The sequence below is a fragment of the Oncorhynchus tshawytscha genome, unplaced genomic scaffold (assembly GCF_018296145.1).
Source record: "Oncorhynchus tshawytscha isolate Ot180627B unplaced genomic scaffold, Otsh_v2.0 Un_contig_15002_pilon_pilon, whole genome shotgun sequence".
Classification (NCBI taxonomy): Eukaryota; Metazoa; Chordata; class Actinopteri; order Salmoniformes; family Salmonidae; genus Oncorhynchus; species Oncorhynchus tshawytscha.
In genome coordinates, this window is record NW_024608062.1 from 8,669 (window position 1) to 30,451 (window position 21,783).

The 21,783-nt window shown below is 45.8% G+C and overlaps 1 protein-coding gene across 1 annotated transcript; it reads right to left on the minus strand.

Annotated features, from left to right (window-relative positions):
- Positions 1-2,466: 2,466 nt before the first annotated feature.
- LOC112265257 (fanconi-associated nuclease 1) lies at positions 2,467-20,796 on the minus strand. The gene is made up of 14 exons (XM_042312834.1): positions 20,520-20,796; positions 18,463-19,955; positions 18,060-18,200; positions 17,249-17,456; positions 12,060-12,293; positions 9,374-9,505; positions 9,024-9,132; positions 7,465-7,584; positions 5,776-5,940; positions 4,892-5,051; positions 4,238-4,341; positions 3,837-4,031; positions 3,034-3,162; positions 2,467-2,841 (listed from the first exon to the last, which is right to left on the minus strand). The coding sequence occupies exons 2-14, from the start codon at positions 19,844-19,846 to the stop codon at positions 2,704-2,706; spliced, it is 3,219 nt and encodes a 1,072-aa protein (XP_042168768.1). The 5' UTR covers positions 19,847-19,955; positions 20,520-20,796; the 3' UTR covers positions 2,467-2,703.
- Positions 20,797-21,783: the final 987 nt, after the last annotated feature.

The window sequence follows — 21,783 nt, forward strand, 5'->3', positions numbered from 1 at the left end:
CAAAAACAATCTATTTTGGGTGTGGTGCCTGTCCTTAAATGATAACAAATAAAGTGAATCTATTACGGAATTAGAATCTATTACGGGAATAGAATCTGGGCCTATTTCTATGTCTACGTCCGTAAAAGGCCAGGCGATTATTGCAATCTCAGTCTGAACCCTATAAATAAATCAACTGGATGTCATCATAAAAGGCTTTAACATGGATTATAACTGAATTAGTATCACTCAGACCTGGGCTCAAACACTATTTAAAATCATTCCAAATACTTTATCTGTGCTCGATTGAGATTGCCTGGCTTAATGGACCAATAGAATAGTGCCAAAAGTGCAAACCCCACCCATCTAGCATCTCAGGCAGGCTAGAGCAAAGGCTGAAAAGTATTTAAATAGTGTTTGAACCCAGGTCTGCCATCACTAACAGGAGCAGGTGTTTATTCCTGTGCCCGCTCCCAGCTACTGTCATAGGCTTTACATTTTAGAGCTCATGATGCCATTAAGGTAGGTAGGCCAAATACTACATAGGATAGGAGGTCGATGACACCTAAATTGGGGAGGACGGGCTCGTGGTAATGACTTGAGCGTAATGGTATCAAATACATCAAACAAATCGTTTCCATGTGTTTTGATGCCATTCCAGTTACTCCGCTCTCGACGTTATTAATAGCTGTCCTCCCCTCCGGAGCCTCCACTGCTATATAGCTACAAGCCTGGGCATACTCTTCTATTTTCTGCTCCCTACATTTGCATGATAAAATATTAAACTCTGACCATTAAAATGTTTCATTGTAGTTGTAATAGCTTTAAAAGACTTAGGCTATTTCCTATTGAGTCGTTTCAGATTGTATTTGTCCAACTACCACCAATCTGGATGCTGTTTGTTAGATACCAGTCGTATTAGTTCTCATTAATTTGACATCTGATCTTCTGCTCATTTTTTTTTCCACAGCAGTTGGACCATATACTATTAAGTGAACCATGAAACACATTCAAAGCTGTAGAATCAATTCTGTGTGTGATTAGCATCATGTCAACAAGAACATCGCATTGAAAACATACAGTGCGTTGCCTCGATCGATTACGCGATCAGAATGCTGTTAATGGAAAATAAGGAAATAGCTGTATTCACATGAATACTATTGTATCGTTCTACCAGTGTGGGCTGGTGGGAGGAGTTATAAAACGGGCTCATTGTAAAGTCCGGAATGGAACACTATAAAACACGACAGATATTGAAAGCATCTTTGACTCCGTTCCAAAGAATCCATTCCAGCCATTACTACTGTATTCCTCGAATAGCTACAACATAATATATTGGCGCTAGCTACTGCCATTGGAAAGCTAATAGCTAGCTAACAAAGATCGAATATGTTCTTACTAGGGAGCCATTGGCTTTGGGTCAAACATGTACCAAAAAAAATAATAAGTTGTCAGCAGGCATAGTTAGCTAATTACCTAGCAAGATCCCTAGTTAGCTAACTGTTGTTGCTAAAAAAAAACGATGCTAAATTAGCTGGCTAACTAGCTACTATGCTAGCTAATGTTGATAGAAAGTGGGACAGCCCATCATTGCAAAATGTAGTATTGACATGGTGCAAAAAAAAAAAAAAAAAACAATACCGACCGACAGCACTGCAAATATTGCAAGCTAAATCAGATTGCCCAAATCGCTTTGCTCGTTCGTGCCAAGACAACAGATTCCACCTGATTTCTCATAACAATGGCACCCCCGCAAGCTAGTTAGCTGGTAGTCTTATCGTAACCATCCATATAAATAGTAAAGTCTCGTTTTAAAGAAAACTAGCTTTCGCCAAGCTTAACATAAAATCTTTTTTAAATTTTTTACAACTATATAGCTTTGTGGTTTGGAGTTTGTGTCAAAAGGGACACAAGACGACCAGGCCTATGTTAGCTTTCTTAGCCTAGCCTGCTAGCCATTCGCTCGGACGCTGTCTTTGCTTGGCTACTCTTCCCTTCGTGAATGTAGCCCGCTTAAATGCTTCGCGATACAAAACAAATACAAATGCTCTCACTCACCCTGGGTGTAATTTATTAAGTAGACGAAACAGAAGAATTTGACGACAAGCATATCTGCTAAGTCCATTGTTAGAGCATTGATACCGTGATCACTTTGTCCTTGTTTAGGCTCAGACGCCCTGCCTGTGTTGATCGCAGCTTCCTCTCCTCCTCGCCTGCCCTCTCTTTCACGCCCCGACGTCAGACGTAGGGATGGAGGATTCTCCCTTCCCCATCATTATGGAGTGACAGATTGGGAAAACGGGATACCTAGTCAGGTGTACAACTGAATGCAATTCCAACTATTGTAAACAGATATTTCAGGTAATGTTTCAAAAGTATAACGCAAGTCCATCATGTAATGTTCAGGTCATTCTTCTACTCATTGCTGACTAAATAGGACAAAAAAAGCCTTTTCTCAGGCATCACCAGACACTAAGAAAGTTAACATTTTCACATTCAACCAGATTTATTACATTTATTAGAGATTATTTTATTTACATATTAGACAGTTATAGTATAAAATACAGTCATTAAAGCGCATTGTGTTTCCTCCCCCCCCAACCTTGTCTGTCCTGCAACAAACTGTACAGAGTGCTATTTTTTATAAAAAATCAATTTCATTCAATTCTGTACTTCAGTGAGACGGTCAAAGGTCAAGGCAGGTGTTTGCCAAGCTCATCAGTCCTATTCCAGCCAAGCTCCTCTGGCCCCGGTGGCAGTGACGTGACAAACCTCTACATCAGCCCCCAGTCTCTGTAGCTCATCCAACCAGATCTGTTGCTTCTGGGACAGTTTGTCGCTAGGGCCCTTCACCTCCACCAGCTGGAACAATAGAATATGATAGAATTCATAGAATAGAATAGTAGATCTGATGCTTGAGAGTTTGACGCTAAGCCCCATTTACCTCTCATCAACATGTCATCATGGGACAAATAGATAGACCTCCTAGTCATCTCAAATAAATGTGTTTAATTCCACAGCCTCAGGCAGGCCTAGACAGTCCTGTGAGCTCACCTTGTAGGTGTTGTTGGATGTGTTCCACACCACTAGGTCAGGCAGTCCTGCTCGACAGTGTCTGTAGTCCTTGGCCATCCTAGTGATCATCCCTCCCAGAAACGATCCACCCAGACAAGACACTAGACTCTGCAAAGAGAGGAGACCACAAAGGGTTAGACCAGCTCAGTAGCATTACAGTAGCCAGGTAAACAACACTTTGATCAATGTGAGAGCAGGTTAGTTTAACCAGGCTACAATTACATGAGATTTACCATAACACAATAACCATGTTACTAACACATTGTTATACATGGAGGTGAAATCATAGCATAGGCTTTATAATGACTAATCTGAAAGTCAATATTTATTAAATTTAGCAGACGCTTTTCAACTTTAAAGTAAAGGGAGTTATTTGTCACAGATGTTATTGCAGGTGTAGCGAAATGCTTGTGTTTCTAGCTCCAGCAGTGTAGTAATATCTAACAATTCACAACAATACACACAATCTATTAAGTAAAATAATGGAATTAAGGGATATATAAATATTAGGATGAGCAATTTCAGATGGGCATAGACTAAAATACAGTAGAATAGAATACAGTATATACACATGAGATGAGTGAAGCAAAAAATATGTAAACATTATTAGAGTGACTAGTGTTCCATTACTAAAGAGGCCAGTGAACCCACAACCTTGGTGTTGCTAGCACCGAGGCTACTTTTACCAACTGAACCACACTGGTAAGTCAATGACAAACAAGATTGTCTGTACCGACAATGCGTCATCCAATCGGTTTGATGTGAGCCTTAACTGTGGTTACCTGTGCCCGCTGCAGGGATGAGAAGCGCTCCCAGTTGACCAGTGAACACATCTTCCCCTCCTGATCGGTCCAGGCCTCAGCCATCAGGTTGTGCAGCGTCTCAATGGACGCCTCACAGAGCACCTGCACACGCGTCTCTATCGCCTCCCTCCGGTTCCCATAGAAACAGTCTGTGAAGAGGTCCAGTGGGCAGGGCTAGGAGAGGAACAAGAGGGATGAGGAAATATTAATATATGCCTCGTATCAGAAACTTTTATCCAGAGAGTCTGACAAGACAGTGAGGGCATGTAGGTACAGGTATACGTGAGCCTTGTGGGAATTGAACTGACAACCGTGGCGTCGTTACTGCCACACTTCAACCAACTGAACCACACAAAAAAGGACAGGTTGAGCATGTTTACCTGGTAGGGATTCCGGAAGACGTCTGGAATACCCTCCATGAAAATGACGCCCCATAACAGAAGACCAAACAGAGTGGAAAACGTGGAGCCCTCTCCATGGATCCCTATAGATAACCAAGAGAAGTTTCAGTCAAACTTCAGTGAAATGCCTTACAGTGAAACCTTACAGTGAAATGCCTTACAGTGAAATGCGTACTTAAGGGCCCTTAACCAACAATGCAGTTAAAACATTATTATTATTTTAAAAAAATATATATATATATCTATATAGGCTATATACAGGGATACCAGCACAGAGTCAATGTGTGGGGACACCGGTTAGTCGAGGTAATATGTCCATCTAGGTAGAGGTATTAAAGTGACTATGCATAGACAATAACAAAGACTAGCAGCAGTGTAAAAAAAGGGGGGTGGCAATGCAAATAGTCTGTGACAAATACAATTAGATTTGATTACATTTCCAAGTACAGGTTCATGTGACAACAGGAGAACTTTACTGAACTTGCTGTTTTCAATTGTTTTTTTGTTTTTTTTACTGTGAAAGCTCTGGTTTATATGTCAAATACACTTAAGACATGAAAACTTGACGATTTAAAAAAGAAAAAAAAAAAAAAAACAACAACAGGAAACTAGAAAAGAAGTAAAGCAGAACACCTTGGTCAAAGCCTTGCCGACGGTAGTGTGCCAGTGACAGCTCTTCCACAGAACACATGACAGTGGAGTATCCTCCCTCTGCCCCCTCCTCAGCAGGCATGAGGAACACATTCTTCCCTGTCCCCCCCTCGTGGGGGAAGAGCTGCCCTCGGATAGTGACCTAGAAGACACAAACACAAACACAATTAGCACACACAAAACAAGTCTGTTTTTATATTTATTTTTTATTTACCCTTTATTTAACTAGGCAAGTCAGTTAATTACACATTCTTATTCAGAATCGACGGCCTACACCGACCAAACCCTAACCCGGATGCCATTGGGACCAATTGCGCACCGCCCTATAGGACTCCCAATCACGGCCGGTTATGATACAGCCTGGAATCAAACCAGGGTGTCTGTAGTGATGCCTCCAGCAGTGCCTTAGACCGCTGCGCCACTCGGGAGCCCCTTAAAACTGCTTGATGTTTAGAAAGTCAAAAGACATCATCAGTGATGTAATGAAGCATAAACTCAAGTAAACCCAGTTTACCCTCCTTTTTATTTTGGGAATATAATTGACCCACCTCTTAACTAATGTTTTAGTTGTTTTTTTTGCATTAGCGTTTACTTATTAACTTGCTAACAAAGATTGTCATCTCGATCATCGCTTAGAATTGACCCATGTATATTTCATATAATGTATATTTCAACTGGGGCGGCAGGGTGGCCTAGTGGTTGGACTAGTAACCGGAAGGTTGCAAGTTCAAACCCCTGAGCTGACCCTCTGTCGTTCTGCCCCTGAACAGGCCTGTTCCTAGGCCGTCATTGTAAATAAGAATTTGTTCTTAACTGACTTGACAAGTTAAATAAAGATAAAAAATAAAGCGACAGAAGTGACTCACATGAGTGACATCGTTGACGTGGATGGTAGGCAGGTCACTGAGTACAGGGTGGTAATTCTTGTAGCTAGGGGATTCCTTCATCCTATTGGCTCTCTGGTGGAGTGAAAGCTGGTGGCCTGTCCTCACCAAGGGGTCAGAGAGACCGTCTCTGATGGAGCTGATAGCCTGGGATTGATACATGGGGAATTTCAATTTAATTAATGCTAATTACTGACACAGACAAAAAGACACACATTTAATAAATACCACGTATAACAACAGTGCAAATTGAAATCCAGACAAACATTAACAAAGTGCAATAGTCCATAAGTTCAGGAAGAACCATGGGACAAAGTACTTAAGAGGCGGTGTGGTTGACTGACCTGTTCAGGTAGTTTGAGGTTGGACTGGAGGTTGACTGACCTGTTCAGGTAGTTTGAGGTTGGACTGGAGGTTTACTGACCTGTTCAGGTAGTTTGAGGTTGACTGACCTGTTCAGGTAATTTGAGGTTGGACTGGAGGTTGACTGACCTGTTCAGGTAGTTTGAGGTTGGGCTGGAGGGTGGCTGACTGACCTGTTCAGGTAGTTTGAGGTTGGACTGAAGGTTGACTGACCTGTTCAGGTAGTTTGAGGTTGACTGACCTGTTCAGGTAATTTGAGGTTGGACTGGAGGTTGACTGACCTGTTCAGGTAGTTTGAGGTTGACTGACCTTTTCAGGTAGTTTGAGGTTGGACTGAGGTTGACTGACCTGTTCAGGTAGTTTGAGGTGCTGCTGGAGGTTAGGTGGCTGACTGACCTGTTCAGGTAGTTTGAGGTTGGGCTGGAGGGTGGCTGACTGACCTGTTCAGGTAGTTTGAGGTTGGGCTGGAGGTTGAGTGACCTCTTCAGGTAGTTTGAGGTTGACTGACCTGTTCAGGTAATTTGAGGTTGGACTGGAGGTTGACTGACCTGTTCAGGTAGTTTGAGGTTGACTGACCTGTTCAGGTAATTTGAGGTTGGACTGGAGGTTGACTGACCTGTTCAGGTAGTTTGAGGTTGACTGACTTGTTCAGGTAGTTTGAGGTTGGACTGGAGGTTGACTGACCTGTTCAGGTAGTTTGAGGTTGACTGACCTGTTCAGGTAGTTTGAGGTTGGACTGGAGGTTGACTGACCTGTTCAGGTAGTTTGAGGTTGGGCTGGAGGGTGGCTGACTGACCTGTTCAGGTAGTTTGAGGTTGGACTGAAGGTTGACTGACCTGTTCAGGTAATTTGAGGTTGGACTGGAGGTTGACTGACCTGTTCAGGTAGTTTGAGGTTGACTGACCTTTTCAGGTAGTTTGAGGTTGGACTGGAGGTTGACTGACCTGTTCAGGTAGTTTGAGGTGCTGCTGGAGGTTAGGTGGCTGACTGACCTGTTCAGGTAGTTTGAGGTTGGGCTGGAGGGTGGCTGACTGACCTGTTCAGGTAGTTTGAGGTTGGGCTGGAGGTTGAGTGACCTCTTCAGGTAGTTTGAGGTTGACTGACCTGTTCAGGTAATTTGAGGTTGGACTGGAGGTTGACTGACCTGTTCAGGTAGTTTGAGGTTGGACTGGAGGTTGACTGACCTGTTCAGGTAGTTTGAGGTTGACTGACCTGTTCAGGTAGTTTGAGGTTGGACTGGAGGTTGACTGACCTGTTCAGGTAGTTTGAGGTTGACTGACCTGTTCAGGTAGTTTGAGGTTGACTGACCTGTTCAGGTAGTTTGAGGTGCTGCTGGAGATTGAGTGCCAGTCTGTCCCACCATCGCCCCCTGCTGTCTGGACAGTAGACTGACTGGGACAATAGTGAGCGCAGCTCCTTCACCGCTTCCTGGAACACAACCAATCTGAATCAATACATTACACTACACTCTGCTGTGTGTGTGTGTATATGAATGTGTGTGTGTATATATCTTGGTATATGTGTGTATATGAATGTGTGTGTGTATACTGTAACAGTACCTGTTTGGCACATAATACGCACACAGGTCTTTCTCCTTACCTTCTTGATCTCCAGTATTTTCCACAACTAGTCAAATGTATTCCACACATCTGACTTCCCCTTTACCTCCTGAGCAACCAGTAAACATTCCCCCGTTTCCAGTCACGTCCTCTGCATCCGTTTTGCTGTCACATGTGTTCCGGTGTTCAGAGTTTGTTATAACCAATTTATTAATGTGATTATGACATGCTTTAACGGTCAGGCCCTATTGGTCGCGTGCATTCGATGCACACGTGTCACATAAAGAGAGCAAGGGTTGAGGGGATATTTTCCTAAATAAATTAGCGATTTCGTTAAACAAAACTTTTCAATCAGAAAAGGCTGTAATTATGTTGCAGTTCGGGCAACATGGACAGTGTGATACACACTGTTGATGTTCTGTGGTGGTCGCTGCAGCAGAGACAGTGTGATACACACTGTTGATGTTCTGTGGTGGTCGCTGCAGTAGGGAGGAGTGATACACACTGTTGATGTTCTGTGGTGGTCGCTGCAGCAGAGACAGTGTGATACACACTGTTGATGTTCTGTGGTGGTCGCTGCAGTAGGGAGGAGTGATACACACTGTTGATGTTCTGTGGTGGTCGCTGCAGCAGAGACAGTGTGATACACACTGTTGATGTTCTGTGGTGGTCGCTGCAGTAGGGAGGAGTGATACACACTGTTGATGTTCTGTGGTGGTCGCTGCTGCAGAGACAGTGTGATACACACTTTTGATGCTCTGTGGTGGTCGCTGCAACAGGGAGGAGTGGTACACACTGTTGATGTTCTGTGGTGGTCGCTGCAGCAGAGTGGAGTGTGATACACACTGTTGACGTTCTGTGGTGGTCTCTGCAGCAGAGACAGTGTGATACACACTGTTGATGTTCTGTGGTGGTCGCTGCAGCAGAGACAGTGTGATACACTGTTGATGTTCTGTGGTGGTCGCTGCAGCAGGGAGGACAGAGAGACAACGGGTCACACAGTCCCTCGCTGTCTTTTTTTACACGGCGCAGCAAGTCTGAGCCCGGCTCGGCCCGGCACAATCAAATCAATTGCGGTCGGATTCCCTCTAGTTATCTGTGTCTTAATTATTTCATCAAACAGTGCACTTAAAGCATCAGACAAGCTCAGTGCATACAGTTGATTTGATTAAAACACATAGGATGTGTCTATATATGGAAAAATACACGTTGGTCGATTGGTCGAAAGAACAACTATATTTTTTTTTTTTTGTCTGGCACTAGTGTGTATCGAGGATATTATGTATGTGTGTGTGTGTCTGCACCCACCTTGTAGCAACGTAATCTCTGCAGTACTTCTACTCCCCTGGACAGGATGCGTGTGTAGGCCCAACCTGTGGTGAAACAGCGCAGGAACACTGGCAGCTCTTCCTGGTGGCTACACACACACACACACACACACACACACACACACACACACACACACACACACACACACACTTTAGGTTTGGCTGGCTTATGGCTGTCGACCAATGTCAATGATAATGTTGCTTATCAAGCGATTATTGTGTGTGTGTGGGGGGGGGGTTGCATTTGGCTGTGCAGACCAATGTGAAATCCGCATGGCCACATATCAAAGATTGACAAAGAGGGATGAATATGTCGCTAGTGGTCCCCACCTGAGGTCGTACGTCTTGCTCGTCTCCTGCCAGGTCGTCTTGGCTGCAGTGTAAAGTCCCAGAGCGTCCTCCCAGTGGCCTGTCTGCATGGCTGTGATCACCTCTTGCAGCGCTCGCATCGCCGCCTCGTACCTGACACAACAGGACAGAGGCGCTGAGTCCAACGACAATTGTTCACACTCCTCTTGTTGGCGGAGAGAACATTTTTGCAGTTTTAAAGTTAATGTCCTGCAATTCTACACACTTTTTGTTGTTGTTGTTGCTGTTTTAAAAGCTAATTTCCTGCAATTCTGATATGACACCAGGGATCGAAGTGAGTAAAAAAGATCTATTATTGTCATCGGGACCCACAGTCCATATTGACCCTGCTCTGGGTACGAAACAGGACCGCGTTCCGCAAGTTGAGCATGGACGAGCCATAACCAGAATACAGTATATACAGTGCCATCAAAAAGTAATCACATCCCTTGACACATTTTGTTGTATTTCAAAGTGGGACTAAAATAGATTTAATTGTCATCGTCAACGATCTACAAAAAAATACTGTAATGTCAAAGCGGAAGAAAAATTATAATATTTTAAAAATTATTATAATAATTTAATCTAACACAAATATGTTGATTAGAAAAGTAGTCCACCCACTGAGTCAATACATGTTAGGGCTCCCGAGTGGCGCTGCGGTCTAAGGCACTGCATCTCAGTGCTTGAAACGTCACTAGGTGTCGACTGGCTGTGATTGGGAGTCCCATAGTGCGGCTCACAATTGGCCCAGCGTCGTCCGGATTTGGCCGGTGTAGACCGCCATTGTAAATAAGAACTTGTTCTTAAAGGTTAAATGTAAATAACAAAAATGTTAGAAGCACCTTTGATTACACCTGTGAGTCTTTCTGGGTAAGTCTCTAATAGCACACCTGGATTGTGCAAAATGTGCCTCAAGCTCTGTAAAATTGGTTATTAACAACCATTTTCAGGTCTTGCCATAGATTTTCAAGCAGATTTTTTTTTAAACTGTGTCGCTATCTATCCACGGTTTGGTTTGAATAAGTTTGACGGCCCGCAACCTTTCCCAGTCCACGTGATCAAAACAGTCAGACCAATGTTGAACAGTCCTTACCACGGGTGCTTCCTGCTTAAGTTTCTGCCTATTGGCAGGGAGGAGCAGGATGGAGGCGTTGTCTGATTTGCCAAAGGGATGGCAGGGGAGGACCTTGCAGTCGTCCCTGAAGGGAGAGTAACAACAGTCAAGCGTGTTCTCTCCGCATGTAGCACAGGAGATATGTTGATAGAATTTCGGGAGCGTTTTCCTCAGATTTCCTTTATTAAAGTCCCCAGGTACAATAGTCCCCGGCCTCAGGATATATGGTTTCTAGTTTGCAGCCTCAGCTCCTCAGTTCCTTGAGAGCCATCACAGTGTCAGCTTGGGGGGGGGATATTTACACGGCAGTAACAATAACCAAAGAAAATTATCTCGGGAGGTAATGCAGTCAGCATTTGATGGTGAGGTATTCCAGATCAGGAGAACAAAATGACTTACGTTACCACAATCACACCATGAGTTGTTAATCATAATCATATTCCTCCACCTCTGTTTTTCGCAGAAAGTGATTTCTTGCTGTCCGGGCGTTGAACTGAGAATCCCGCTGGCCGTATGGATGGGGACAATTTATCCAGAGAGAGCCATGGTTCCGTAAAACAGAGTATGTTACCGTCCCTTGTGTCTCTCTGAAAGAAGATCCTCGCCCTGAGCTCATCTACTTTGTTGTTCAGGGACTGAATGTTAGCGAGTAATATACTCGGAAGCAGAGGATGGTTTGCTCGCCACTTGAGCCTGACCAAGGACCCCACTTCTCGGGTGTCGACGTTTTGCCTCAGAGAATCCAAAACAAAGGATCCAGGTCAGGGAAATCACATTTCTGGTGTGTGACCGCCAATCTAATGTCCAAAAAGTTATTTTGGGCTGTAGGTAATAATACTAGAAACGTTCTGAGTAAATAATGTAAGAAGCACAACAACAATAATACTACAAAGCTGGCTAGGAGCTGGAAACAGGGTGATTGTCATTCGGAGTCATCTTGTTAATATTGGCAGAATGTGTGCCAGAGTCTGGTCTAATGGTAGCGCTGCTGATTACGGACTACATATCCGCCTGGTGTCTAGGCCCTTCATGTCTGTGTGTGCCCCTTCTACATGCAGCTCCCTCTCTCCTTTCTGATCTTTAAGCAATAAGGCATGAAAAGCCCATGGATTATTGTAAGAATAACACAGGACTAAGGGCTGTTCTTAGGCACGACGGGAGGCGGGGGAATGGTGGAGATGGCAACAACAAAAAATGGCACCATTGTTGCACAGATCAGAGAGGCAGGCAGCAAGGTTTATACAAACCCTTACAGTTGCAGCCCAAAAAATCTTGTCTAGATACTTTTTTCCAGGGGACATGAAGTTCATGAATTGCCTGCATGGGGCTGTGGATGTGCATTGAACTGTTAACAGGCATTACCCAGAAATTGTCGTGAATAAGTCCCTGCTATCAACCAATCAGCATCTAGGACCCAAACATCCCCATTTTATAATAACACTTAGATAGCTTATGAAACGCACACCTAAATAAACAAACATTTGAGGTTGATCAATCACAGCACTGACCAATGAGATCTGACCCAAATTCACTGTACGTCTATGCTCTAACCTGATAAGATCTTCTCTATCCAGGAACAGTTTGGCTCTGCGCTGTACGGTGTAGTCAGGGAAGGCCAGTCGGCCAGAGTTGACCAGTAGGATGGTGTAGAGCTGACCCTGACCCCCTCCGGCCGTCTCCTCCTCCTCCAGACCATCTGTCAGGGAGAAGAGGAGGAGGACGCGAGAGAACACAGCCCTGGGGCCGCGATGCAGACGTACACAGGAACCAGCTAGCTGCTTCGCCCTGGAGAGGAGAGATTATTAGTGTAGGAGTGTGCCTGAGGACGGTTGTGTGTTTAAGGCAGCTGACCTTGTCACATATGCAATCCCCTGCCTGCATAGGAACAAATGCCTGTCCCAATGTAACTCCCGTCTGTACACTTTATCCCATTCCGTCAGTCTCCCATTCCGTCAGTCTCCCATTCCGTCAGTCTCCCATTCCGTCAGTCTCCCATTCCGTCAGTATCCCATTCCGTCAGTCTCCCATTCCATCAGTCTCCCATTCCATCAGTCCTCCATTCCATCAGTCCTCCATTCCATCAGTCCTCCATTCCATCAGTCTCCCATTCCGTCAGTCCCCATTCCATCAGTCCTCCATTCCATCAGTCCCCCATTCCACCAGTCTCCCATTCCATCAGTCCCCCATTCCACCAGTCTCCCATTCCATCAGTCCCCCATTCCATCAGTCCTCCATTCCATCACTCCCCCATTCCACCAGTCTCCCATTCCACCAGTCTCCCATTCCACCAGTCTCCCATTCCACCAGTCCCCATTCCACCAGTCCCCATTCCGTCAGTCTCCCATTCCGTCAGTCTCCCATTCCGTCAGTCTCCCATTCCGTCAAGTCTCCCATTCCGTCAGTCTCCCATTCCATCAGTCTCCCATTCCATCAGTCCCCCATTCCGTCACTCCCCATTCCACCAGTCTCCCATTCCGCCAGTCTCCCATTCCGTCAGTCTCCCATTCCATGAGTCCCCCATTCCATCAGTCCCCATTCCATCACTCCCCATTCCATCAGTCTCCCATTCCATCAGTCACCCATTCCATCACTCCCCCATTCCATCAGTCTCCCATTCCATCAGTCTCCCATTCCATCAGTGTCCCATTCCATCAGTCCCCATTCCATCTGTCTCCCATTCCATCAGTCCCCCATTCCATCAGTCCCCCATTCCATCTGTGTCCCATTCCATCAGTGTCCCATTCCATCACTCCCCCATTCCACCAGTCTCCCATTCCGTCAGTCTCCCATTCCGTCAGTCTCCCATTCCATCAGTGTCCCATTCCATCAGTCCCCATTCCATCAGTGTCCCATTCCATCAGTCCCCCATTCCATCAGTGTCCCATTCCATCAGTCCCCATTCCACAGTCTCCCATTCCGTCAGTCTCCCATTCCATCAGTCCCCCATTCCATCAGTCACCCATTCCATCACTCCCCCATTCCATCAGTCTCCCATTCCATCAGTCACCCATTCCATCACTCCCCATTCCATCAGTCTCCCATTCCATCAGTCTCCCATTCCACCAGTCCCCCATTCCATCAGTCCCCCATTCCATCAGTCACCCATTCCATCTGTGTCCCATTCCATCAGTCCCCATTCCATTAGTCCCCCATTCCATCAGTCACCCATTCCATCTGTGTCCCATTCCATCAGTCCCCCATTCCATCAGTCACCCATTCCATCACTCCCCCATTCCATCAGTCCCCCATTCCATCTGTGTCCCATTCCATCAGTCTCCCATTCCGTCAGTCTCCCATTCCATCAGTCTCCCATTCCATCAGTGTCCCATTCCATCAGTCCCCCATTCCATCAGTCCCCCATTCCATCAGTGTCCCATTCCATCAGTCCCCCATTCCATCAGTGTCCCATTCCATCAGTCCCCATTCCGTCAGTCTCCCATTCCGTCAGTCTCCCATTCCATCAGTCCCCCATTCCATCAGTCACCCATTCCATCACTCCCCCATTCCATCAGTCTCCCATTCCATCAGTCTCCCATTCCATCAGTCTCCCATTCCATCAGTCTCACATTCCATCAGTCCCCCATTCCATCAGTCACCCATTCCATCTGTGTCCCATTCCATCAGTCCCCCATTCCATCAGTCACCCATTCCATCTGTGTCCCATTCCATCAGTCCCCCATTCCATCAGTCCCCATTCCATCTGTGTCCCATTCCATCAGTCCCCATTCCATCAATCCCCCATTCCATCTGTGTCCCATTCCATCAGTCCCCATTCCATCACTCCCCCATTCCATCAGTCTCCCATTCCATCAGTCTCCCATTCCATCAGTCCCCCATTCCATCAGTCCCCCATTCCATCAGTCACCCATTCCATCTGTGTCCCATTCCATCAGTCTCCCATTCCGTCAGTCTCCCATTCCGTCAGTCTCCCATTCCATCAGTGTCCCATTCCATCAGTGTCCCATTCCATCAGTCTCCCATTCCGTCAGTCTCCCATTCCGTCAAGTCTCCCATTCCATCAGTCTCCCATTCCATCAGTGTCCCATTCCATCAGTGTCCCATTCCATCTGTCTCCCATTCCATCAGTCACCCATTCCATCAGTGTCCCATTCCATCAGTCCCCCATTCCATCTGTGTCCCATTCCATCAGTGTCCCATTCCATCACTCCCCCATTCCACCAGTCTCCCATTCCGTCAGTCTCCCATTCCGTCAGTCTCCCATTCCGTCAGTCTCCCATTCCATCAGTCTCCCATTCCATCAGTGTCCCATTCCATCAGTCCCCATTCCATCAGTCCTCCATTCCATCAGTCCCCATTCCACCAGTCCCCCATTCCATCAGTCCCCATTCCACCAGTCTCCCATTCTGTCAGTCCCCCATTCCATCAGTCCTCCATTCCATCACTCCCCATTCCACCAGTCTCCCATTCCACCAGTCTCCCATTCCACCAGTCTCCCATTCCACCAGTCTCCCATTCCACCAGTCCCCATTCCACCAGTCCCCATTCCGTCAGTCTCCCATTCCGTCAGTCTCCCATTCCGTCAGTCTCCCATTCCGTCAGTCTCCCATTCCGTCAGTCTCCCATTCCGTCAGTCTCCCATTCCGTCAATCTCCCATTCCATCTGTCTCCCATTCCGTCAGTCTCCCATTCCGTCAGTCTCCCATTCCATCAGTCTCCCATTCCATCAGTCCCCCATTCCGTCACTCCCCCATTCCACCAGTCTCCCATTCCATCAGTCTCCCATTCCATCAGTCTCCCATTCCATCAGTCCCCCATTCCACCAGTCTCCCATTCCATCAGTCCCCCATTCCATCAGTCCCCCATTCCATCACTCCCCCATTCCATCAGTCTCCCATTCCATCAGTCACCCATTCCATCACTCCCCATTCCATCAGTCTCCCATTCCATCAGTCCCCCATTCCACCAGTCCCCCATTCCATCTGTCTCCCATTCCATCAGTCACCCATTCCATCAGTGTCCCATTCCATCAGTCCCCCATTCCATCAGTCCCCCATTCCATCAGTGTCCCATTCCATCACTCCCCCATTCCACCAGTCTCCCATTCCGTCAGTCTCCCATTCCGTCAGTCTCCCATTCCGTCAGTCTCCCATTCCATCAGTCTCCCATTCCATCAGTGTCCCATTCCATCAGTCCCCCATTCCATCAGTCCTCCATTCCATCAGTCCCCCATTCCACCAGTCCCCCATTCCATCAGTCCCCCATTCCACCAGTCTCCCATTCTGTCAGTCCCCCATTCCATCAGTCCTCCATTCCATCACTCCCCCATTCCACCAGTCTCCCATTCCACCAGTCTCCCATTCCACCAGTCTCCCATTCCACCAGTCTCCCATTCCACCAGTCTCCCATTCCACCAGTCCCCCATTCCACCAGTCCCCCATTCCGTCAGTCTCCCATTCCGTCAGTCTCCCATTCCGTCAGTCTCCCATTCCGTCAGTCTCCCATTCCGTCAGTCTCCCATTCCGTCAGTCTCCCATTCCGTCAATCTCCCATTCCATCTGTCTCCCATTCCGTCAGTCTCCCATTCCGTCAGTCTCCCATTCCATCAGTCTCCCATTCCATCAGTCCCCCATTCCGTCACTCCCCATTCCACCAGTCTCCCATTCCATCAGTCTCCCATTCCATCAGTCTCCCATTCCATCAGTCCCCATTCCACCAGTCTCCCATTCCATCAGTCCCCCATTCCATCAGTCCCCCATTCCATCACTCCCCCATTCCATCAGTCTCCCATTCCATCAGTCACCCATTCCATCACTCCCCCATTCCATCAGTCTCCCATTCCATCAGTCTCCCATTCCATCAGTGTCCCATTCCATCAGTCCCCCATTCCATCTGTCTCCCATTCCATCAGTCACCCATTCCATCAGTGTCCCATTCCATCAGTCCCCCATTCCATCAGTGTCCCATTCCATCACTCCCCCATTCCACCAGTCTCCCATTCCGTCAGTCTCCCATTCCGTCAGTCTCCCATTCCATCAGTCTCCCATTCCATCAGTCCCCCATTCCATCAGTCCCCCATTCCATCAGTCTCCCATTCCATCAGTCCCCCATTCCATCAGTCCCCCATTCCATCAGTCACCCATTCCATCTGTGTCCCATTCCATCAGTCCCCCATTCCATCAGTCCCCCATTCCATCAGTCCCCCATTCCATCAGTCACCCATTCCATCAGTGTCCCATTCCATCAGTCACCCATTCCATCTGTGTCCCATGCACTAATGTCTATCCCTTTCAATTAAAATAAAATAAAAGGCCAGCAGAAAAAGGGTGGGACATAATTGCTGTGAATGACTCTAGAATATGTCACATCACTCCCCCATTCCATCAGTCACCCATTCCATCACTCCCCCATTCCATCAGTCTCCCATTCCATCAGTCACCCATTCCATCACTCCCCCATTCCATCAGTCTCCCATTCCATCAGTCTCCCATTCCATCAGTCCCCCATTCCATCAGTCCCCCATTCCATCAGTCACCCATTCCATCTGTGTCCCATTCCATCAGTCCCCCATTCCATCAGTCCCCCATTCCATCAGTCCCCCATTCCATCAGTCACCCATTCCATCAGTGTCCCATTCCATCAGTCACCCATTCCATCTGTGTCCCATGCACTAATGTCTATCCCTTTCAATTAAAATAAAATAAAAGGCCAGCAGAAAAAGGGTGGGACATAATTGCTGTGAATGACTCTAGAATATGTCACTAGAGCCCCTCCCCTCTCACCTCTTTAGTATGACAGTCCCAATGTTGTTCTGTCCAGGGGCCAGGGCAAACAGAGACCTCTGTCTGCTCAGCTTCAGGAGTCCCTCCACCAGCTGATGTTTCTGGGTACCAGACCCAGGACCCCCCAAGTGGAACGTCTTAGCCAGGCTACGGAGCTCCGGGGCAGGCAGCAGGTCCAGCACCTCCCCAAGCTCCTGGAGGTCACTATCTGGAAAACAGTTGAGGATGTTGGGCATTGGATGGTAGGGGTTGGTTAGGGATGAACATTTGAGTGACTTCCTACTGTTAGCGTGACAGAGTGGAAATTCAACCCTCCGCACCATTAACACAACACACTCAAGAAGCACAGTCATACTGACTCAGTAAAGACATGTCTGCATCCAGGGCTTCAGCACCTCTAGATCCCAGGAAGGCAGTAGAAATGCACTTAGCCATTCATTACATTAGCATTTAGCATAATACCATTCAAGACCTTTTAACAATTATCATTTAGCATAATACCATTCAAGACCTTTCAACAATTATCATTTAGCATAATACCATTCAAGACCTTTCAACAATTATCATTTAGCATAATACCATTTAAGACCTTTCAACAATTAGCATTTAGCATAATACCATTCAAGACCTTTCAACAATTAGCATTTAGCATAATCCCATTGAAGTCCATTCATTCAACTGTTGGTAGGAAGCTTCCTTTCAGCAGGTCCTGAGCTCCAAGTCCTAGATCAGCCTAGTGTTAGCATAACACCATTCAAGTCCATTCAACAGTTAGCATGTAGCATAAAACAATTCCAGTCCAATCATTCACCTGTCTGTAGGAAACCTCCTTCCACCAGCTCCTGAGCTACAGGTCCCAGGTCAGTGCTAATCTCATTATAGTTTAGCTTGTTGACCTGGAGCCACTTCCGTTTCCTCTGGAACAGTCTCACATACAGCTTCTGTCCTGTCACTGAGAGGAAGGAGAGGCAAATTAGCAAGACTGGTTGATGATAAAAATAGTAGTCAAAAAATGCTAAACGTGTACTACTACATGAAATTCTATTGTACAATGTGATTTTATATTATCTTGTGTTATAAATCATGTATGTTCAAAAACACATTTGCAGAACACTTTCCTGTAGCCTTTATGTATGCATTCATAAAGCCCTTATAACAGCTATATAAAACATAACATTTGTCATAGACAGTCATGTTTGTTCTATTCTACACACCTGACAGACGCTCAAAGCCGTGTATGGCTGAAAGGTCTTCTTGATTGAACAGCATCCTATCGTCTTCATTCTCCAGCACTGCCTCTAACACGGTCAGGAAGTTACCCAGGTAGTATGGTAACCGTGGTGAGTCGGAATCTTGCTTATCAGTTCCTCTGTCTGTGTCAGGCTCTGTCAGCTGATCACTGCTACCGGTCACTGTGGATTCTTCTTGTTCTTGTTCTCCTTCTTCCTCTAGTTTTACTTTTCTTCTCTGATGCTCCTCCTCGGGCACCTCTGTGCTGCTCTTCAAAAGAGTGTCACAGTTACCAGTTGAAGATTCTTCTGTTCCGTGTTGCTTATCATCATCAGCTGTTGTTGTTGTTGACGTAAGGAGTTTGTTTCTAGTGAGGTCATCATCTGGTTCTTCACCATCTCTCTTCTCACATCTGTCTTTCTTGCTGCGAGTAGACATCCTCTGTGTTTTAACAGAGACCTCCGCTTTCCCTCCTTTCTTCCTCTTGTTCAGTCTGGATGGAGCATAGGACAGAGGTCGCGGGGCCATAGAAACTACCGGAGACAATGATTCTAATTTAGATTCAGATTTGGATTCTAAACATTCTAAAGTTTCTTCTCTGCTTTCTACCTGAGGTCTGCCCAGTGAAATAGTACTGTGACTTTCCACTGTGACATTTGTTGTCTCTGTGTCCATTAAGCATGTTGTCTGGTCACCAAATCCCTGAGGGAGGTGGTTCTCCTTCTGAGAGCTGCTCAGCTCCTCAGACCTTTTGTCTCTCTCTGGGGACTCCTGGATGGTGATGATGTCATCAACCTGCGACTGTATGTCCTCAGGAGACTTCAGCCTTTGCTTCAAGCCCCTCCTGGAGAGCTTAGAGGACAGCCTGCTACATATGTCAATGGGCCTGACTACAGTCTTACTGCTCATCTCTCTGGTGTTTACCTGCTGAGAAGAAGAAGAAGCACCAGACTTTTTAAAGTATGGGCTGGTGTTGGCCTCTCGCTGAGGCTTTTCCTCCTTTGGACAGGAAGGCCCTGTGTCTGGATCATGGTCCTTACTGGCTCTCCTGGAAGGAGAGTGAGACGATGCCAGCTTTGTTGTAGTAACAATGTTACAGGCTGAAGCAGTATCAATGGACGCACCATCTTCCCTCTGAAAGTTCTGACACTGTGAGTCAATGTGTTGGTTTATCCTGAACCGTGGCACTAGCTGACCACACAGAGGACATGGCAGTCTAGGTGGCGGGGCGTTGTTGAAGAATGATGAGATGGAGGCTGTACCAGGACATGCATTGGCACTTTTCTTACCATCTTTACTACCGACGTATCCTTTCCTCTTCGTTATTGAGAGGCTTCTCTGTTTGCGTTTGTTTCCCTTCTCTGCCATGATGTTTCAACTGTTGTTGTTTTCACGTTCTGTCTACAAAAAACAGGGGCTGATATTCTATTATGTCGCTATCTTGACAGTAACTTGCAAATGTAGGTCTACCACCAATCTGTAAAGTGAGAGAGGCAAAGATTACAGTTCACAAAGTCGAGGAACGCTTAACTCCGTTCTCTTATATCGAGGCAGAGTTGAGTTTTTGGTAACCGGTCGCGGGATTTGATAGCAATAACACTGATTTACCCACCATCAGTCGATTATTGTAAAAAATTAAATAAAATCACATCTGAAACCGGTTACCTGTACCTAAATTTGTCCTGTTCAAGTGCCGTTCTTCTGCAGGGTGCTCAAATTCATGATTTTTTAAATAAAAAACCTATCGAATACCACCACTGAATTTTCCCCTCATTTGTGTTGCTGGTACTAACCTTTCCTTAAACTGAGATTCAATTGGCACATTCGCGTTGAATTAAACGAGACACAAATGAAAAGTCAATATTAGGAAGGTGTTCCTCATGCTTGGTATACTCCCGAGTATTTATGTAATGTGACAGTGAGAGAAACCTACTCTGCTGAACATTATTGTCATAGAGACTACACTAACACCGTATATTATTTAGTACAATGTCAACATCATAAATGTATAATTCCTTCACATTGTAGCTCATGCACTCACCAGTGTCACCGGTGCCGTTCACCACCGATCATTCATCTAGAATGGGCAATGCGTGGCTGAGCTAACGTTAGCTAGCTGGCTAGTTGTCTTGCTCTCTTCACGTTACCTTTGCAGGCGTCAGGCAATGATATAGAAACGGTCATACTGGTTATGCATTGTGTTATAAATATAATTATTTTGCGTTTTAGATGAGAAATGAAGCTCTTTGAGTATCCCGTGTTTTGTCGTTACAGAACAGCCGGGTTCGCGCGCAACACTAGAGCAATCGAGAAAGGATGTTGAGTAGACTGAGGTAGTAGATGACAAATTCATCGATTTGACGGATTTTCATATATTGGTGATAAGGGAGGAAATTATGTGCTTTCACAAAATAATAATAATAATAACACAGCATAAAACACTTTAAAATATGAATTGTTAAGGCTCTAATTAATTGAGATAATAGGCCTATGAGGTGTAAATAGCCTACCACTTCTATAGAAATAAATGCAGCATCAACTGCACATAAAAAAAATGAATGAATAGACAATGCATTGACTATCTGGAAAAATTGTTTATGTTTTTGACCCCAGTAAAACAAATATATGTGCTTTTTTTTGCTAAAGGCCACTCACTTTGACTCTGTCAATGATGTTTGTTTAATCTCATGTGGCATGAAGAATCATTTTATTGCGATCAGATGGACCAGACCATTTCATCGGGGTGCTGCCCGCACGTACTGAGGAGAGAATAGAGCCTGCACGGGGTATTCCTTACACATGTTCCAGGGCTACTTGCCCCTGGCTTCCAAATTCACCATATTCTGGGGTTTCTAAGGCAAATCTCTGATCGGGACATAGGCAATCATTTCAAAGGAGCTAAGAGCCTATCATCAGTCGATGCTGGTAAGTCGGACATCAGCCTATATTGTTTTGATTGGGAAGCTTAAACAGAAAGAGATCAGTAGCATATTCAGTTTGCAACTCTATATCTGAGATCCCTATTATAAAGATGTGGTCCTAATGGCACAGAGGAATCATGGCACACACCACCAGCCTATTTAGCCTATAACACTACACCAGCGTGATGCCGTCTCAATGAGAAATCATTCAAATCAAGGTCGATGTTAATTGTGCTTATAAGAACTTAACGGTTTGCCTGTCTGCGATTTGGCTATAGATCAATGTGACGAATCGGGATTTTCAGAGAATGGATGAGAAAACCATCCCTGCGTTTTACGAAAGACTAGGATAATATGCTGAGTGCAGTGAAAACCCGGATCCGA

Excerpts from the sequence above, each read along its gene's own strand:
- LOC112265257 (XM_042312834.1), bottom strand. The coding sequence starts at position 19,846 with ATGGCAGAGAAGGGAAACAAACGCAAACAGAGAAGCCTCTCAATAACG. Across the intron at positions 18,201-18,462 it reads CGGCTTTGAGCGTCTGTCAG|TGACAGGACAGAAGCTGTAT; the intron begins GTGTGTAGAATA and ends CCTTCCTCTCAG. Across the intron at positions 4,032-4,237 it reads TCTTCCGGAATCCCTACCAG|CCCTGCCCACTGGACCTCTT; the intron begins GTAAACATGCTC and ends TTCCTCTCCTAG.